Below are 21,281 nucleotides of genomic sequence, written 5' to 3'. Positions count from 1 at the left end.
CTTGTATCCCTCAATATGTATCATACAGATACAGCTTGTGCTGACTCTCAGCTATAATACTCAGGCTGTATCAATCCAGATATGACGCTCTTGTATCCCTCAATGTATCGCACTGATACAACTCAATCTCCAACTCAATGTTCATCATAATACTACGTCGCTGTAAGTATTCCTGCATATGTATCGTACAGATACAACTCAATCTCGAACTCAAGATTCCTGAATTTGTATCGTACAGATACAACTCAATCTCGAACTCAAGATTCCTCAATTTGTATCTTACAGATACAACTCAATCTCGATCTCAAGATTCTTAAATTTGTATCGTACAGATATAGCTCAATGTCAAAGTCAAGGTTCCTCAATTTGTATCGTACAGATATAACTCAATGTCAAAGTCAAGGTTCCTCAATTTGTATCGTACAGATATAGCTCAATGTCAAAGTCAAGGTTCCTGTATCTATACCTTTCAAGATAGAACTCAAGCTTACACTCTGCTTCCTACTTGAGAGTGAGACAAAGCATCTTGTTCAACTGACTTATACAGGGGCGGACACAGGGGGGTGGCGGGGGGACATTCGCCATCCCCTGACAGATTCAGGGAGGGGCGTAGCCCCCCCCCCCTTAGATTTCGAGGCAAAAAATGTTCCCAATTTGATAAATCGTATTTCATAATCAAGGTAAANTTATTTTCTAAAAGTCTTTGATAATTTTTATTTACTTTCGAATATTTAAAAAATGTTTTAGACGTAAAAGATATTAGTTGAAGTTGGGTTGTTAATCGTTTTTAAAAACAATCGAAAGAAAACCCGTCTTTTGTTTCGTTTTGATTTATCAAAACTAAAACATTTTTTAAATATTCGAAAGTAAATAAAAATTATCAAAGACTTTTAGAAAATAAATATTAATATTTCCTAAATAGAAAACTGCAATTGCTAACAATGTGTTCAAGAAAAAACAAACATTTTTTAAAAAGTCCCACACAAGTGAGTCACAAATTTAAAGGGTACTGTTGTCAATCGGACACACTATTATTCAAATTAAGGATCACTTAAAATTACGCGGACAGTCCCTTTCATCAACGGAAACACTGAGCTATGGAAAAAATATCCTCTTAATTTTGCTTCATTTATTATCCAACACAACGAAAACCTTTAGAGCCTCAATGACTTGTAAATTTTTATTCAAATTTGCAACTATAATGCAATACCCAGAGTACACTTTGTGTATTGATACAGATTGCTGCACTCTTGCATTCTTTATCATTTGCATTCTTTAGCATGATGCAGGTTGCATTCTTTATTATGATACAGGTTGCATTCTTTATCATGATGCAGGTTGCATTCTTTATCATGATACAGGTTTCGTTCTTTATCCTGATACAGGTTGCATTATTTATCATTTTACAGGTTTCGTTCTTTATCCTGATACAGGTTGCATTCTTTATCATGATCAGGTTGCATTCTTCATCATGATATAGTTCTCATTTTTTATCCTGATACAGGATTCATTCTTTATCATGATAAAGGTTGCATTCTTTACCATAATGCAGGTTGCATTCTTTATCATGATTCAGGTTGCATTTCATATTCTGATACAGGATGCATTCTTTATCATAATAAGGGTTGCACTCTATTTACTGAAACAGGTTGCATTCTTTATCATAATGTGGGTTGCATTCTTAATCATGATACAGGTTGCATTCCACATCCTGATACAGGCTGCATTCTTTATCATGATACAGGTTGTATACATATCCTGAAACAAGTTGCATTCTTTATCATGAAACAGGTTGCATTCTTTATCATGATACAGGTTGCATTCCATATCCTGATGCAGGCTGCATTCTTTATCATTGTGAAGGTTGCATTCTTTATCATACTGCAGGTTGCATTCTTTATTATGATACAGGTTGCATTCTTTATCATGATGTAGGTTTCGTTCTTTATCCTGGTACAGGTTGCATTGTTTATCATGATCTGGTTGCTTTCTTTATCATGATGCAGGATGCATTTTTTATCATGATGCAGGTTGCATTCTTTATCATGATACAGGTTGCATTCTTTATCATGATTTGGGTTTCATTCTTAATCTTGATACAGGTTGCATTCCATATCCTAAACAGGACGCATTTTTTATCATGATTCAGATTACATTCCATATTCTGATGCAGGCTGCATTCTTTATCATGATACAGGTTGTATGTCATATCATGATGCAGGTTGCATTCTTTATCATGATACAGGTTGCATTCCACATCCTGATACAGGCTGCATTCTTTATCATGATACAGGCTGCTTTTCATATCCTGATACAGGTTGCATTCTTTATCATTGGAGTGACCGGCGTTGTGTTGTGGAAAACTTCTTTAGGATTCATTTGAGACATATTTCACTTTTTAAAGATCTGTAAATCCTGAGTTTGAGCGCAAATTCGACGTTCAAAACTCCTGATTTGGAGGTGGATACGCTTTCAGAATTAGTTTTTTTTAATTATTAAATAACGACAACGAAAAATAAAGTAAAAATTATACAGTAATCTAATTAGATGGCTAGGAACATATTTCACAAAAGAAATTTAATCTAATTAGATGGCTAGGAACATATTTCACAAAAGAAATTTGTCAACAAATCCATGCTAAATTCGATTATTTCGTTTTCATTATTATATTGAATTTCTAATTTTCTTTGAATTTATTCGCAGATTTCTTCAAATTCTTTAAATGTAGTCTTTTCAATAATAATTATAGAAAATCTGCAGAACATCTGTGTGAATAACGAGAAACTAGAATAATGAGATAATGAAAACTAATAATTGAACAAGATTACTTATTTTTGATGATAAGATTAATTTTCATTTTCTCTAAATGTTCCTAAACATGACGTCTGTAGTTTATTGTAGAATATTTTTACATTTTATGTCGTCGTTAATTAATAATTTTCAAAAAACTAAAGAAGTTTGAGACAACACTGCATACTCAGTCACTCCCTTTAAATGCAGGCTGCATTCTGTATCATGATGAACATATTGCTATTGCTCCTCAGTTTCGAAAATATATCTATAAGTCGCCACATGAAGTGGTAGAAAAAAATTACAAATCTTAGATCCAATTCTCTGATTTATAATGACTGCATTTCAAGAATGGATTTAAGGTGCTAAAAGGTCGGGCTTTCTGTTTAATAAAATTATCTTACCGCGCCCAAAGTAATATCCATTTCCATTTAAAAGATATTTTTAGAAAACCTTTACAGAGTGTTTAGATTTTCAACATCTATACAACAAAACTAATTACTTACATAGAAAGAACATAAAATTTAGAAAAATTGGTCTCATCACGCCCGTATGAGTGAACATGAAGTATTAAGTTAGTAATTATTTTTAGCGCTACATTGCTAATTGAGAAGCACTCATGAACTCCATTAACAGAGGTCAATATGGTTTTATTTTAAAGAAATAAACGGTTTAATCTTAACTTTTTTATTTCTGATACCAATTAAGGGGTGCGGATGCTGCAAAACACATTTGGGTGGCGTTTGTTTTCTTCTGCACTCCCCCCTCGATTTAGTGTCAAAATTGAACTATTTTTTTGTTACAAAAGTCTCGTAGGTCCGACGCAATGAAATAATACGAGAAATATCGTCTTCCTCGTACATATCGTCTTTTTATTCCAAACAGCTGATCTAAGGAAACGGGTTTGGTTTGGCGTATCAATGAACATTGAACAGTGAACACCCATATTTTTTTCATATCTACTTAATAGTTTTAGAATTGTTTGGATTAATAGGATTATTGCCATAATTATTTTAGATAATATATACGATCCAAAGCACTGTTCTTTCCTTGTTTTCTTCAGTATACTTCTTCGGAAACCATCATAGGCTCCCACCATAGCTACAGGCCTAACGACTGGAACAAACTGGCTGACAATTTTTAGTAAACCCATCCGGGGGTGAGCTAACAAATTTCGATATTTTTTATTCAAAACTCGAAATTTCGATTTTTCTAGTGTTCTTAAAATTCCACTGGCAATGCCGGACACTTCGGTAATTTCTTAGTAATTTTCTAGCTAGCGCTTTTGGAGTTACGTTAAGTATTATAGAGTTATTGGGCACTAAGAGCCTAATTCAGCTTTTAATTTTGGCATCTTGGTAATTTCCTAATATACGATTTTTGGACCCCCGGGTCCGTCTTGTCATACGAACGCCGCGGCTAGGCCAGGCTAGGGGGCCGGGCGCTGCGGCCACATATATCCTTGTCTTACACACGAGATCCATGTACAAAATCAAATTGGGCCCGATTGGTTCAGCCGTGTTGACGTGCGTTGGATACAAACATACAGACAAACAAAGTATATATATATAGAGATGCTTAACTTAACGTACTTTTCTCTGTTTTTAAAATGCTTTTTTCTTATTTCAGAGTATGGTGGCTGATAAGAAGGATGACGCCGGATTGTTTGGTTGGAAGAACTGGACTATTCCTGAACATCCGTCCAATAGATCCAATATCACGCCCAGGCCAGGGGTAAATACTCACTTTAAAATAAGTAGGTGGGGTGGGGTAGTAGGAGTGAAGATTGCCTTTTTATATTTGTTAATGAAATGTATTACTAAAATCTCCATTACGATTAATACTGGGACCAACTTAAATGGGTAATTTCCTAGATGAGGATTTTTGGACCCCCCTCCCCGTCATCAAAAAATGTAAATGGTCAAAGTATGATCTACTCCTGGAATAATACAAACAAATTTTGAATATACCTTGACCATGTACATTTTTATGAGGGGGGGGGGGGCATAAATGTTTCTCTAGGGTTGAGCCATTTTATGATGTGGTGGAAATGCATGAACGTAGTTGCATTGTTTTGCTTCAACTTAAATCGGCACACGAAAGAAGTGGTTTAACTATGTCTACGATGTCCCCAGAGTTTATTTATAGAAGTCGGTTGTATTTTAAATTTAAAAAGATAAAGCCTACTCCTCATGCAACCGTAAAATCTCCTGGGATTTTAATTGGTAACCAGAAGAAATGGTTTTTTGGTATTTTGTAAACATTAAAAGACACGTACAATTTTTTTTACATATATGACAATTAGTACTGAAAAATGTCTGTTGTCCATCTAAGAAATATTTTTATTATTAAAATCTATTTCTTGTCCAAATTGCATACTAAAATTACAAGACTATTGATATACGTTGAGCATTTCAATTAATTGATTATATTTCGATTAGCATATAAGGCATAAAGGCATACAAGCCACAAGGCATATAAAAAGCACTTCTCTCAAAAGAGCCTACTTATATCTAAATTTGACATTCACTTATTTTTTTGCAATTGGTATTTTAAACTCAGTAAATAAAACGAGATTTGGAAAAACTGAACGGAATTGAAAACAACTTTAAACAATACAAGATTATCTCGACTTAATTTCAACCCGATTCGACATGAGCAATGCTACATCACGGTATAGAAGAACAGAGATGGAATTTAAAGAATTTGAGCCGCGGNGTTTATCAGGTAGATAGGCAGATAGAAACCTAATCCGCGGCTTAAATTTAAACCGCCGCTCAAATTCTTTAAATTCGGCCTCAGGGAACCCAAATCGAAAACTTTTATTCTAGCTTTAAACTTAATACCCGCTATCATCGGCATTTCACCTTGGTTTAACATTAAAATTGAACGAAAAGAGATCTATGTTTGGAAGATTTGGAAAGACTAGATTTTAACTGCAATCTTGAATTATGAAAAAATCGTGGATAAGCTCATCAAAACGAAATTTAAAATCGAATTTTGAAATGCACTTTGCCCGACGCCTCTCCTATAGATATCTAGATTTAACGCGTATATTTTCTCCTTTTCATCTGAAGCTTTTCATTCTTCTCTTCTCAATCTCAAGCCCTGCGATCGTTCTCTATGAAATTGACCAAAATATTGCGAATCCAACGGATTCGGATTCTAAGCCCTACATCTTAATATCTATATATATATATATTAATTTTGTTAAGATTGACGGTTCAACTGATGGCAACTCTTTCATGGCTGAGAAACCTATGGAGTTGCCAGGAGAAATGTACAACCCAGGTTATTTATTATAAATATTCGTGTAGTCTTTTATAGGTAGTCGTATAGTAGTCTATTTTTTATATACAGTTTTAATCTCAGTTGGTTCATATGTCAGATCAACTCTTAAACCCCTTGACCGATTTACCTCAAGTTTTGATTTTGGGAAAAATAGTTAAATTCGTAATGTACGACCAATAGCGGGTAAACGGCGGGAGTAACTACCGGGTTCCCAATCTATTAGTCAGTAAGTGTGTATAGTCATGATTTATATAGTCAGTATGTCGTTCAGTCATTGATTTATTAAGTCAGTTATTCATTTAGTTATTGATTTCATTTTCATAGTCGGTAAGTCGGTAAAGTCATTGATTTGATAGTTATTAAGTCGTGAAGTTATTGATTAAGTCAGCAAGAATTGTACAGTAAATGAATTAGCCGTTCAGTCAAATTAGTTATTTAACTTTTAAAAAACTTTTTATTAATGATTCCATTTATTAATCCTTACTTTGAAATCTGTTATGAAACGGGCAACCACCGGTCAATCCTTAATTTAACTGTTTTATCGGTCAATTATTAATTAAATCAAATGGTATTGATGATGCGTTTAATCAATCTGATAATTGTTAATTCGTTTAATCAATCAATCGGTCAATCAATAAGTGTGTAATTAAACGGTTTAACTAATCATTCAATTAGCTAAACAATTTGTTAATCTACAGGTAATTGGTTATTTAGTTAATCAATTAGGCATTTGATCAATTAGGTAATTGACCAATTAGGTAATTAATCAATTAGGTAATTAATCAATTAGGTAATTAATCAATTAGGTAATTAATCAATTAGGTAATTAATCAATTAGGTAATTAATCAATTATCTAATTGATCAATTAGGTAATTGATCAATTAGATGATTGATCAATTTGTTAATCAATCAGGTAATTGGCCATTTAAATAATCAATTAGGTAATTGATCAACAAAGTAATTGATCAATTAGATAATCTGTTAGGTAATTGGTAATTGTAAAGTGGTTTCTTTGAATAAGGCATAAAATGATTTATATTCAAGGCAGAAAATTTAATTAGACCGTTGGAATCCCCAAATTTAAAGAGTTTCTGATCGTCTTTCCAGTCTCATACTTTGTGGCCCGGGGGTATCCCTGTATAATTAGCATTGTTTAGTGAAGTACCCCAACATGTCCCCTGCCTGGTCCCTCCACACTATGTTCATCTCACCATTTCTGAAAACCATATTCACTGATATTTTCGGATCTTTCTCTCATGGCGGGGTAAGTATTAAAAGGAATTTGTGTTATATGTATGTACGATATCATTGTTTTCCAGCTTATTGAATGTTTGATTCTGACAGATTTCTTGATTGTTTTTGCAGCTGAAATTCCGAAGTCACTTTATTGAGAAACCACCGTTTAAAATAATCAATTTTCAAAGTTAATAACATTGTTATAAAAGTTATGTTATGTCTTGAACCATCTATTCATAAAAATAGAAAAGTCTAATTGTTAAAAAAAATTAAATATTACATTCGTTCTTGATAACTTTACGTTGATGACGTTACAGTCTCTCTACTTTTAATTTCTTAAAATTTTTGTGAACGAGTGATTCTAAAACAAATTAGCCCTTCAGTGTCCAAGTTTAATGAAGTTAAGTCGTGTCTTAAATCCGCTAAAAACCGGTTTTAATTGAGCGCCGGCTTAAATCTTGAACATCAAATACAATTTTAAGTGGAACCAACCATATTTAAGCTTCGACTCAAATTTAATCCACCACCCAACGCACTTCAGCTAGTATTTAATATTACTTCAGGGGTTTCTTTGTGAGAAGTTTGAGTTGAGTGCTATGGAGTGCATGGAGTACTATGGGGTGAAGCAGGGACTAACTGCCTGCCGAGACTACTATGACGACATGATGGAATGCAAATTCAATGTAAAGAAATTTTTTCATTATTTTTATTTTTATAACGCTTTCTTATAGGGGTGTTTATTTTCTTGAAAAATCATTCACCCCTTTTGAAATTTTTCTTTCCCCTAGAAGCTAGGTATGTTTGCGCGGAGATCTAAAACTTTTTTAAAGAAAAATAATGAATTCAGAGGAAATAAAATTTTTGGGTAAAAGTATGAAAAAGTTTGGAATGAAAAGGATGAAAAAACTTTTTTGATGTTCTGAAATTTAATTTTTAAAATTTCCCCCGGATCTTCAAAAATTATTCCCCTAAGGGGGATGGGGGAGGCGTGATTCTTAAAAATTTACACCCTGTTCTTTTTCAAATATATTTTTTGAGATTTAATTATCTTTTTTATTGAACTTTTAACAAAGGCTTTTAATTTTCTTTTGGAATAAAAGTCTGTAAATCATCTTTTTTTAAAAGTTTACCAATTTTCTTATAAATAATATTTTTTGAGTTTTCAAGTTATTTTTTCTCATTTTTTGTAGCTTTTTAATTCCTGTACATTCCTGTAGATATGCCCATTGCCCTCTCCCCTACTGTAAGCAGGTCTGTATATGTATAGCCCCCTACCCTGGACTCTGTACCCTTGTAAAGTGTTTACATCCCTGTAGATACGCCCCTCCCCCTCATGCACAAGCCCCTGTAGATATTGCCCCCCACCCCTAGTAAACATCCCTGTAGATACACCCCTCCCCATCATGCACAAGCCCCTGAAGATATTGCCTCCGATCGCCAGTAAACATCCCTGTATACACTCCTGGCTTAATACTCCCCCCTCCTGTAGTGTAATGTTATAGTTTATTTGCCCCTGCAGATATAGCCCCCCTCGGCCCTCCCCTCCCTATATATGCCCCTATGGCCTACAGCAGTTTTAAAGATTTTTCCCTTTTGAACCCTTTATAGTTACAGCCATGTCACACTCACATTTAACCTAAAAAACACTGCAGAAAAAGGGAGACAACATTTTTAGTGAAAGACAAATTTACATAAAATAAATGTATAAAAAAAAATATTTTAGGGTAAGAGGACCTGGGAGGATACCTTTGAGGAGCCACCCAAGTTCCACGCTTATCTCTCCCCCTACCAGGATCCCAAGCTGTCAAGGAGAACTAATGGTTGCCAGTCATAGATATATAATTTTATTTTCCCTAACTTTTGAATGGATATCTCGCGGATTTTCTAAAATATGTTCATTCAAAATATAGTCAAGATAGTTCTTAGACAAAAAATAAATATTGAGTATTTCAGAAAAAAGTAATAGACGACATCCTCAGGAGTATTATCACAGTTTTAAATATGGTAAGCCGTTTTTTATTTTAACATGACGTAAAAATCATATGATTAATTCAATGCAAAGATGGCAATGCCCAATATACAACGGTACCCAGCTTCGTCTGATCAGTTCTGGATTATATATTTATGTTTTGTTTCTTCAAACTGTTTATTTTTATTTGGGGTTTCTCTGCGAAAGTGACTTGCGCATTTCTTGCTTATAAGCAGTAATGGAGATTTAAGAACCTCGGGGAAACAAAAACTTTTTGAGTCAGAAAACGACGGTATCTTCCACATTTTTGATCACATTAATGTTTCAAGGGTACCGTTGTAAATCAGGTATTACCATCTTTGCATAAAAATACAGTTGAAATTACGTTCAGTCTCTTAACTGAGTTTTAGAAAAAAAAAATTCACTTTATTAAAGTTTATGCCATGGTTTTCTACCTTGTTGGTATTATCGAGAAAAATATTAAAAACGAGGATTTCTCTAAGTTCTGGTATCAGAAAATTTCGAATTTGGCGTTTCTCATACGGATGCTTGTGTGTAAAAGATCAGGACGTCGACTTGATTCAATCGGGCGGAGTTTATAAATAATTTTTAATGATAATAAAGTAGTAATCTGTGTGCTGGCTGTTTGTTTGGATGTCTGATCATGACTCATGAACCCCTTGAACGATTTGCCTCAAATTTTGATGGGAAACTCGGTTTTACCACGGGAATGTTTTAAGATTGGTTTGAGTTGGTTTTAGTTTTCAGGCAAAGTCGGGATCCCTTGCTAGGTTATGACAAACTTATTTTATTGTCTTTTTCGTTCGATAAAATCTTTTATCAAGCTACACAAGATTCTAATACTAACTGGTTGCGAGGTGTGTCCCTTATGTTAATAGTAAATTTTATTGTTAAGATTTAAAGCTGTTAGCACATATTTTATATATAAAACAAAGATTTTAATAATTCTGCCAATTCTTCAAACAATTTATACATTTAACTATTCCCTTGTTGAGATAGAGTTTTGTAGAGTTTAAGCAGGAACATATACAATATACAATGTACAATATACAATACATACATGTTACATATCTTTCATTTTGATGTTGAAGGGAAAAGGGGGAATTGCAATTTTGTCTGTTAATTGTAACCAACAACAAATGACAAAACGGTTTAACTAATTTAAAGAAAAATTCTAGAAATTTATAGTTTTTATAAAATGCAAAGAAAAAAGTGAGAGCTTGAAAAACAATTGTTAATTGCTAATATTGTTGCTAGAAAAATAGGCGTGAAGGGTGGTTTATTTCTAGTTTTGATTCACATACTGAGAGTTAATATCGAGAGATTATTGAATCAGAGGAAGATAGTTTGAAAGATAGAGAGTTTTCATCTCTCTGAGGAGTACTTTCAGTCTTCTCTTGTGTCCTCGACAGTTTAGAGTCNTCCACGCATTAATTATTCATATCTTTATTCCTTCAAAGGTCACTTGATTGCGTTTTGTCTTGATCCTAAATGTCAGCATTAGAAAATTTAGAAGTTATTAGAAGAGAAAGGTTTCATGGCTACACTTCACCTAATATATCTATTTTTTACTTAACTTAAGTTTTGATCCAAGCTTTAATTTAATTTATGTTTTAAATTCGATTTCGCATTTACCTACAAAAAGCAGGTCTTGGGTATTGAAGATTATGTGGTTAAATTCTTAAAAGATAACTCCTCATTTTTTTAAGGTTTTATATTTACCTTTTTAAGAAAAATGCAGTCTTTGAGTAGCCAGGTGGCATTTCCTAGGAAAGATGAAAATATTATATTTTGTTAAATCAATTATCACAAAAACATGAACCCCCAATTTTCTAATGGCAACAAAGATCTGCAAATTTATAATCTTTTTCCGAGCATGAAGGATGAAAACATATTCGTATTCTATCTACAGACTCATAATCTGTTCCGTTGTAATTTTCTAAATAAATCGTAGATTTTTACACCAGGATGCATGCAATATTCCCAAATGATTTTTCGTAATTTTTTCTCAATTTAATCCTTAATACTTTTCTTGAATTGAACTCTGCCGTTTAAATGAGCTGTCTATATTTGAATGGACCCCAACTTAAAGCAAGTGTTCGAGAAAAATGAAAGTGGGTATAGGCTTGGATGGTGATAGCTACTAATCTTTCTTCTGTCTGTTGCGTCTGAAAATTGTTAAAAATGACTCATACCGTAGAACGACGCGTCCATACAAATTCAGAAAGTTGCAATATTTGACTGAGATCATAAAAAAAATCAATTTTATTCCAAACAAATCATTCAGATATTACAACCTAAAATCATCGATTTTTTTCAACGCATTCCTAAAATGTTGATTTCATAGCATTCACCATCAAACATTTTTTGACATAATCCTACATAAGCCTACTGCAATCACTCCCTTTTAAGTTACTTTCCACCATCTACAAAGATATCCTTTAACCCTTTCTCTAAGCAGCAATGATGAAGATATCTTTGTTTTTTTATCTTAGAAAAGAGATAAAAATCCTATCAATTTAATCAGATCATGGTTGTAATTTTAAATTAGTTGACAGTCCCTTCTACAAACCACCTTATCTCTCTCTTATCCGCTCCACAGTTCGATGTCAATAGAACTATTTGAAAAGGTCTTAAAGTGTTAAAAACAAGATAAATAAGAAAAAAGAAAAAAAATATTGAACAGGAAAATTAGAAGGGGTGTTTTAAGCTACACTATATTATTTACCGATTGCGAATGAAGACAAACATGGAATGGGAAATGCAAGCAATGCAAAGGGAGAGGGAAAGGGGAGTGACTTGCTCACGCTAAACCCCCTCCCCTCATGCCCCCAAGAATCAAATATAGAGAGCTCAGAGAAAAGATAGCCAGTTAGCTAGTTCAGATAAATACAAGCATCTAAAAAAAGCAAAATCTTTTTAAAAAATAGTTCTTTCTTGTTAAGTGGCTAATTACAAGGACATCCCTTTTCTTCTTTTCAAAATTAGCTGATATATAATTGAAAGATGTATTAAAGATGTATGAACAAGAAGAAAATAAAGAACAAGAAATAATAGAAATCTTATAATATTTTTATTTGATAAACATTTAAAAAATATTGTAAAAAAATAAAATAAATTATTAAAGTTAAACCGTCGAATTCTCTTTTAAAGTTAACATTGTAAATATTAATTGTCATCTTTTAAAGGTCAAAATCCTATGATAACGATATTCAAAGGAACTCCAGATTAATGTATTGTTTTGAAGGGATCTACAAATAGGGATCTTTTGAGGAGTTAAGATCAGATGGAGAATAACAATTTTAGGACAGTGAAATGATTAGGATTCATTTATTCAGAAAATTGTTGGGGTTGGGACAAGGAAATGACAATGTTTGGGACTAAAAGAAATATTAGGATTAAAACAAGAAGAGATAAGAATTAGGACAAGACAAAATTGGGACAAGAAAATAATATTGATTTGGACAAGAAAAAATTCAAGGTTATGACAAGAAAATGATAAGAATTGGGACAATATAATTAGGACCAGAAATTAAGAAAATGGTGATTATTAGGATTGGGGACAGAAAAACTGATTTCTTTAAAATAATAAATATGGAAGTTATAAAAGAAAGGAGACACAAGAAAGATCTCTTGGCTCTATTGCTTCATTGTATGAAACTGGTTATACTTCTAGGCAGAGACCTATTCATCAGGTAGATAGATAGATACAGACCTATTCATCAGGTAGATTGGTAGATCAAGATCTGTATATCAGGTAGATAGGTAGATACATACCTATTCATCAGGTAGATTGGTAGATCAAGATCTGTATATCAGGTAGATAGGCAGATAGAAACCTATTCATCAGGTAGATTGGTAGATCAAGATCTGTATATCAGGTAGATAGGTAGATACATACCTATTCATCAGGTAGATTGGTAGATCAAGATCTGTATATCAGGTAGATAGGCAGATAGAAACCTATTCATCAGGTAGATTGGTAGGTCAAGATCTGTATATCAGGTAGATAGAGACATATTCATCAGGTAGATTGGTAGATAAGATATGTATATCAGGTAGATAGGTAGATAGCGACCTATTCATCAGGTAGATTAGTAGGTTAAGATCTGTATATCAGGTAGATAGATAGATATAGACCTATTCATCAGGTAGATTCAAGATCTGTATATCAAGTAGATAGGTAGATGATAGAGATCTGTATATTGGGTAGATATGTAGGTAGAGATCTATACATCGGGTAGATAAGAAGACATGTAGGTAGAGAACTATACATCGGGTAGATAGAGATGTGTATATCGGGTAGATAGGAATAAAGAGATCTGTATTTCAGGAAGATACGTAGATACAGATCTGTATATCGCGTTGATATGTAGAATGTAGATAGAGATCTATAAATAAGGTAGATGGAGATCTGTATATCTCCCCACCCCCCTATTTGTAATACAGTTTTGGTCGAAGTGCCAACTTGGTATATTCAGTCATTTTGTACGGAGTGGCACTAAATCCGGTATGGAGTATATTAAGTTGGTGCACAATGTTCATAGTAACAGCTTGAAATATGGGAGTCTGTATATAATGTTTACAGTTCATACATAATGTTGTCAGTCGGTGTGTTATGTTTACAGTCCATACATAATGTTGTCAGTCGTTGTGTTATGTTTACAGTCCATACATAATGTTGTCAGTCGGTGTGTTATGTTGACAGTCCATAAATAATTTTGTCAGTCGGTGTGTTATGTCGACAGTCCGTACATAATGTTGTTAGCCGGTGTGTTATGTCGGCAGTCCGTACATAATGACGACAGTCCATACATAATTATGACAGTCCGCACATAATGTTGTCAGTCTGTACATAATGTTGATAGTCCGTACATAATGTTGATAGTCCGTACAAAATGTTGTATAGCCAGAACATCAAAATAATGTATGAGCCGGGAAGAAAAGTTTTCACGAAGGATATAATATTCATTTATGTCACTCCTTTGTGATATTTTACGGGACAGCGTGTTTTCCTTTTTGCCAGACAAACGTTTAAAAAATAGTTTTCTATTTGATAATGAACAACAAAGCAACTATGAAGGTTTACTCTTGATGAGATTGGACAGATTTTATTAAATCTTATTTCTTTTATTCTTTGTAGACAGTAGACAAATTAACCTGAACATTGTTTAAAATAACTTCATATCAAGTGACCCTCCATTTAGAAATTGGCATGAGCGATTTCACAACTAACAACCTTTATTTGAGCAGTATAGAGCCGCAAGTCTTCTTAGTAGATAACCACGAAAATAATCAATTTGAAGAGAAACAACATAGATAGTTTTGGTCTTGTTAGACAAAGCTTTAAAGCGTACTGGGTCACGGGAAATTACGTCTACAGTCTAGCATTTTCTGGTCCAGCATTTTCTGATCTAGCATTTTCTGATCTAGCAGTTTCTGATCTAGCAGTTTCTGATCTAGCAGTTTCTGATCTAGCAGTTTCTGATCTAGCAGTTTTTGATCTAGCAGTTCTGGTTTAGCAGTTTCTGGTCTAGCAGTTTCTGGTCTAGCAGTTTCTGATCTAGCAGTTTCTGATCTAGCAGTTCTGGTTTAGCAGTTTCTGGTCTAGCAGTTTCTAATCTAGCAGTTTCTAATCTAGCCGTTTCTAATTTAGCAGTTTCTGATCTAGCAGTTTCTGATCTAGCATTTTCTGGTCTAGCAGTTTCTCATCTTGCAGTTTCTGATCTAGCAGTTTCTGATCTAGCATTTTCTGGTCTAGCAGATCTAGCAGTTTCTGCTCTAGCAGATCTAGCAGTTTCTGCTCTAGCAGTTTCTGATCTAGCAGTTTCTGATCTAGCAGTTTCTGCTCTAGCAGTTTCTGATCTAGCATTTTCTGATCTAGCAGTTTCTGATCTAGCAGTTTCTGATCTAGCAGTTTCTGATCTAGCAGTTTCTGATCTAGCAGTTTCTGATCTAGCAGTTTCTAATTTAGCAGTTTCTGATCTAGCAGTTTCTGATCTAGCAGTTTCTGATCTAGCAGTTTCTAATTTAGCAGTTTCTGATCTAGCAGTTTCTGATCTAGCAGTTTCTGGTCTACCAGTTTCTGGTCTAGCAGTTTCTAATCTAGCAGTTTCTGATCTTGTTCTACATTCTAGTCGTCTACCCTGAAGCCCTACTTGAACGCCGTGAAGAGGACCCTCGAGGCAGCCATGTGCTTAGAGAACTTTAGCTCGCAGAAGGTCGAACGCCACAATAAACCAGAAATTGAGGTAATTTTTTGCTCAATACCATTCCCTTATCTTTTCTTATTAAATGCTTTGTTCTGTCAGACCAATGCAGGATGTTTAAGGGCTTCAGGTCATATTTAGGTCAAAGGACTGGTTACTGGTTAGGGTCAAAGATTAGGTTAAAAAGTCATATCAAGGTCAGGGTTTAAATGTCAGCTTAAGGTTTGGGTCAAAGTGTCAGCTCAAGGTCATGGATCATAGATCCAGGAGTTCTCTGAAATATTGCTGAACCCTGTTATATAGTTTCTATATATTCTAGATCCAGGATTCCTCTGAAATATTGCTGAACCCTGTTATATAGTTTCTATATATTCTAGATCCAGGATTCCTCTGAACTATTGCTGAACCCTGTTATATAGTTTCTATATATTCTAGATCCAGGAGTCCCCTGAACTATTGCTGAACCCTGTCATAGTTTCAAGGAATGAGAAGGAAAGAGTTCTCATCGAACCATCGATAAACTCGGTAATTATTTATATCTTTACCTGATCTGCTGGTTTTAGTATACTAAGGATTCAGATCCAATGAAATTCATCATTTTATCTCCATGGATCCGATTCGCCAGAAAAAAAATGGATTCGGGTCCAAGTTGCAAAATGGCATACAAAACATGAGAAAAGAACTGTTTAATCTTCAGTCAAATCACAACTTATCTAGTGGCTCCTATCTGTACTCTTGGATCTGGGTCAAAATTTTGTGTTTGTGAGTCTTGGAGTTTGAATATATATATATATTTTAGTTTTTAAACTTCACATTTCATTAAAAAAGAAGAAAAAAATGTAAATGTGTTAGCTATATCTGACCAAACGGTTGGACAAATTGGCTGGCATTGTTTGAGGAAACCCATGTGTTACCGGGGGAAACATAGGCTTAATGAAGAAAAAAAAATTTCTTCAAAAATCTAATATTTTTCTTTCAAAAATGATCTTTTTTAAATTTTTGTAATGATATTAATTAATTGTGTGTCAGGTGCGTGTATCTATCTGTATAAAGCAAGCAGATGAGATTGAGAAGTTACTCACCAACAAGTTTACCAAATTTATGATGAGACGAGCAGAGAACTTTGTCATTCTTAGGAGAAAAAAAATCGAGGTAGACATTTTTTTATGTTTTTTTATATCCTCAGTAAAAAAACCCTTTTGGAATCTAAAATTTCCCCCCCCCCCCCCCCCCCTACGCGACTATTTTCAATAGAAGTAAATTTATGATATTTTTTTTGGGAACACCTTTCCGATAATTGAAATTGGTTCTCTTTTTATTTTCTTTTCGCTTTGAAGGAATGTTCACCATTTGAAAAAATACAAAATACTCTTTTTCTAAGTCAGGAATACAACCAATCTTATTTTCTAAGGGGCACATTTTTCAATGCTTTCTTTTTATTTGTATTTTCCAATGGATGAAAAATCCCATTAAGGTTCTCAATAGATATTTATTTATGTCCTAGTAATGTTTATTATTAAGGGGGAAACATTTTTCCCGGGATTTTTCTTGATTTTTTTCCTATTTGTGAGATATAACTAAAAATATTTAAAAGTAATTTTATTTTGATTGAAAACAAAATAGAAAAAGTAAAAATCGCCACAAAAACATTTGGAAAGAATACAATAGCATATGAAGCTTTATTAAATTTTTTAATCTTATTTAATAGCAGGTGGATAAAGTAACTTTATCACCATGAAACTGGAAATATTGTGATAAATTCCGTCAAATTTCAATTAAAAACCTATTGATATATTTATTTGTTCAAAATTATTTTAACTTTTTAAAATTCATTTATTTGCAGGGCTATTCTTTATTCTTCTTCAAACTTTTATTAAAATAACTATTTAAAACCCTACTGGTTGAAGTAAGGCGAGATTTGAGCCACAACATCTCTTTTTTGAGAACCCTCGAGAAAAAGAAATGTTTTTGGCGAAAATACTTTACGAGCCCCGTTCAACCAGTAGGGGTTTAGATAATTTTATGTCTTGGAAAGAAAGAAGTATGAATTCAAATGTGAACACTATCAAAATAAATAAATACACAAAAATGGCACGTCAATTATAGAATATCTAATATAAAGTTTAAACTTTAAAAAGTACATATTAAAGCTGGAAGTATATGGGGTTTCAGGATATGTTCAGTGTTCACCATAAATTAAGAAGAGGCCACCCGGGGCATAAAAAAACAAATCAGTAATCTTAAAATTATTTGCAGGGTTATGATATCAGTTTCCTGATCACAAACTTCAACACGGAAGTCATGCTTCGGCATAAACTTGTAGATTTCGTAATTCACTTCATGGAGGTGAGTCCGCTCCCCCTCTCCGTACCCCTGAAGCTCATGGGTCCATACAATTCCATTTCTGATTCCAAATGGGATCGGGGTTGAAAGTACATTCAGGGTTTTTTGTGTACGTGTATTACACTTCATTTGGGGTGTTAAAAGATGTAAATATTAGTATTTATTATAAGAGATAAATTATTATGTACAGAAAAATAAACACTCCCTAGCAGTAAACATTCTGCAGTACGGAATTTTTTATACAACTTGACATTATACTTCCAATTGTTTACAATAACAACGTGGTTTATTTCTGCCCATAATATCAAGCAATCAACATTTGTGATTGATCAGATGGAATTATACGAACCCCTGCTGAAGCGGAGTGGGGGAAATGATTTTGAAACTTAAGGGAAAATTGCAAATAATTGGGAAGACGCGACGTTCGTTTTATTTTTTGTTTCCCTGCAAAATTTAGTGGGTGGGGTGACTGGTTTTTGTCACAATGTTCCTTTAAAAATGCATTTTTGTCTTGATGAGAATGGATAAAATGAATATATTCTGATAATCTTTTCATTTACAAACATTGTATTAATTGTATCTTTCATTGATTTACAATGGTTTTAATTTATTATTATTTTTCCCGTTCATATATTTATCCTGCAATGTATCCTGTAACTTCACAATATTGCGTACATTTAAAAGGTCATAGTGTACAATGTACATAGGTTACATATAGAAACGTAATGAATGCCAAGTAAATATACTTTTTAGCTTTTTTACATGAAATTACAACTGATATAGGATAATCTAGATATATGTTGATTCGAACAATCAATAATTAAAGATTTGGGGCCGTCGCAAGCCCGCCCAAGTATTGGTATCGTCAATGATTCGTGTATAAAATACCCTTTAAGGAGTTTTCACGGAAATGATAAGTTTTTCGTCGGTTTTTAGAATTTCAACGGAATTACCACTTGGATACTTTTCTTTAAAAAAAATTGTCAAAGCAACCGAGCCTTATTAGCCTCGAATAAGAGGTTTATGTTGGAAGCTCAATATCCCCCCCCCTGATACCCCGCAGTGGGGGGGGGGGAGTTATATAGTGTGAAAAAATTATGGTTTGAAGAAAATATATATCTCTTTTCTGCACTGCTAATAAAATACAACCAACATTACCAACCCTTTAATACTTGCAGGAGATTGATAAAGAGATTTCCGAGATGAAGCTGGCGGTCAATTCACGAGCTAGGATCTGTGCTGAGGAGTTCTTGAAACGTTTCTAATCAATTAATCAATTAATTCATCTTCCACGGTGTTCAGGGGTGTTAAGTGTAAACTATATATTGTTATGTTTTTATCAAATTTCAGTCTTCCCTTTAAATATTATTTTGAAAGTTACTTTTGGCGTAAAAAAAATTGACTCACAAAACAAAGATTTATTTTTACTGAGGGATGGGACGGGGGGGGGGATTTATATTATACACCCCAGCATCTGCCATCATAAAGGGAAAGATTCCACAATAGTCATAAGTTGCCTTAAGCAATTCAATTTTACACTACAAAGAACTGACAACGTAATTTCTAGTGACATCTAAATATGAAGTTGCAATCCCGATTTACAAGTGTGCCCTTATTACTTTTATCTCAGTTTTAAGATAATAACTATTTTGAACCAAAAAAAGGTCTTCAATGTATCATTGTGAATCCCGATTTACAACGGTGCTCTTATCACTTTTATCTATTTTATTTAAGATAATAACTATTTTGAACCAAATAAAGGTCTTCAAGGTATTATTGTGAATCCCGATTTACAACGGTGCTCTTATCACTTTTATCTATTTTATTTAAGATAATAACTATTTTGGACCAAATAAAGGTCTTCAAGGTATCATTGTGAATCCCGATTTACAACGGTGCCCTTTTTTATTTTTATCCCAATTATAAGATAATAACTATTTTGGACCAAATAAAGGTCTTTAATGTATCATTGTGAATCCCGGTTTACAACGGTGCCCTTTTTTATTTTTATCCCAATTATAAGATAATAACTATTTTGGACCAAATAAGGGTCTTCAAGGTATCATTGTGAATCCCGATTTACAACGGTGCTCTTATCACTTTTATCTATTTTATTTAAGATAATAACTATTTTGGACCAAATAAGGGTCTTCAAGGTATCATTGTGAATCCCGATTTACAACGGTGCCCTTATCATTTTTATCCCAATTATAAGATAATAACTATTTTGAACCAAATAAAGGTCTTCAATGTATCATTGTGAATCCCGATTTACAACGGTGCTCTTATCACTTTTATCTATTTTATTTAAGATAATAACTATTTTGGACCAAATAAAGGTCTTCAATGTATCATTGTGAATCCCGATTCACAACGGTGCTCTTATCACTTTTATCTCAGCTGTAAGATTAATTAACTATTTTGGACCAAATAAGGGTCTTCAAGGTATTATTGTAAATCGAGAATGTAACCACTTTAAAATTTAAGTCAATTGAAACTACATCAACAGTCCCTCTTGAGAACTTTTTGTCTGTGGCGCTGTGTGACGCATAAACTTCCATTGACGCATTTACTTCTTTTGCTTTGAATTTTAGGATTTCAATATTTCTAGGGGGAAAAAAACTTGAAACCTGCTTTAAACGAATTGTTACCAAATAATAATTGATTCACAACGTTGCACTTCTATCTGAGTTACGATAGTTGAATAAAATTAGAATTATCTATAAATCTGCAAGATATTTTCTAGAAATCTGCAAGATGTTTTCTTGAAATCTGTAAGATATTTCTAGAAATCTGCGAGATATTTTCTAGAAAGCTGCAAGATATTTTCTAGAAATCTGCAAAATGTTTTCTATTAGAAATATGCAAATTTTTTTCTAGAAATCTGCAAGATATTTTCTAGTGATCTGCAAGATGTTTTCTAGAAATCTGCAATATATTTTCTAGAAATCTGCGAACTGTTTTCTAGAAATCTGCAAGATATTTTCTAGGAATCTGCAAGATGTTTTCTAGAAAGCTGCAAGATGTTTTCTAGAAATCTGCAAGATATTTTCTAGAAATCTTCAAGATGTTTTCTGAAACCCCGCGGTTTCAAGTTCTCAGTCAAATTCAAACATTTTTCTTTAATTTAATACATAATACTATTTGATCAATTATAATTATGTGAACTATTACTTATTTAAATAATTAAATTCGACTTTTTTTGATTTCGATCGTTGATCTCTGAACAACTATTTTCTACATTTTCTACCCGAAACCTTGCATGTGATTAGAAGTATTAAATATTATACAAAATTGTAATTTCATCAGATTTCATTATGCTAACTCATGTTTATTGAACACAGAACAATGTATTAAAAATAACACATGCAATTTTAATGAATATAAGTATGATATGAAAGTAATTATTATTGTTTATATC

At 33.2% G+C, this 21,281-nt stretch overlaps 2 protein-coding genes across 4 annotated transcripts; both read left to right on the top strand.

The window, feature by feature from the left end:
* Positions 1-4,397: 4,397 nt before the first annotated feature.
* On the top strand, positions 4,398-8,049 carry LOC111714905 (uncharacterized). Its single transcript, XM_023490123.1, has 4 exons — positions 4,398-4,524; positions 6,006-6,081; positions 7,240-7,346; positions 7,882-8,049. The coding sequence occupies exons 1-4, from the start codon at positions 4,423-4,425 to the stop codon at positions 8,047-8,049; spliced, it is 453 nt and encodes a 150-aa protein (XP_023345891.1). The 5' UTR covers positions 4,398-4,422.
* A 987-nt stretch (positions 8,050-9,036) lies between these two features.
* LOC111714910 (actin-related protein 2/3 complex subunit 4) lies at positions 9,037-21,260 on the top strand. Of its 3 annotated transcripts, XR_002768118.1 has the most exons (8): positions 9,037-9,322; positions 15,446-15,559; positions 15,953-16,042; positions 16,547-16,669; positions 17,774-17,863; positions 19,039-19,162; positions 19,332-19,727; positions 19,920-20,151. XR_002768118.1 is itself a non-coding variant. In XM_023490144.1 (7 exons), exons 1-6 carry the CDS (start codon positions 9,320-9,322, stop codon positions 19,123-19,125), a joined length of 507 nt encoding a protein of 168 aa, XP_023345912.1. In that variant the 5' UTR covers positions 9,037-9,319; the 3' UTR covers positions 19,126-19,162; positions 21,133-21,260. The 3 variants fall into 3 exon arrangements, 2 of the variants coding, with proteins under 2 accessions (XP_023345912.1, XP_023345911.1); XM_023490144.1 differs by lacking the exons at positions 19,332-19,727; positions 19,920-20,151 and adding an exon at positions 21,133-21,260; XM_023490143.1 differs by having other exon boundaries at positions 19,332-20,151.
* The last annotated feature ends 21 nt before the right edge of the window (positions 21,261-21,281 follow it).

The sequence above is a fragment of the Eurytemora carolleeae genome, unplaced genomic scaffold (assembly GCF_000591075.1).
Source record: "Eurytemora carolleeae unplaced genomic scaffold, Eaff_2.0 scaffold1673, whole genome shotgun sequence".
Lineage (NCBI taxonomy): Eukaryota > Metazoa > Arthropoda > Copepoda > Calanoida > Temoridae > Eurytemora > Eurytemora carolleeae.
Note: the sequence above shows the minus strand (reverse complement) of the source record. Positions and strands in the feature narration are given on the sequence as shown.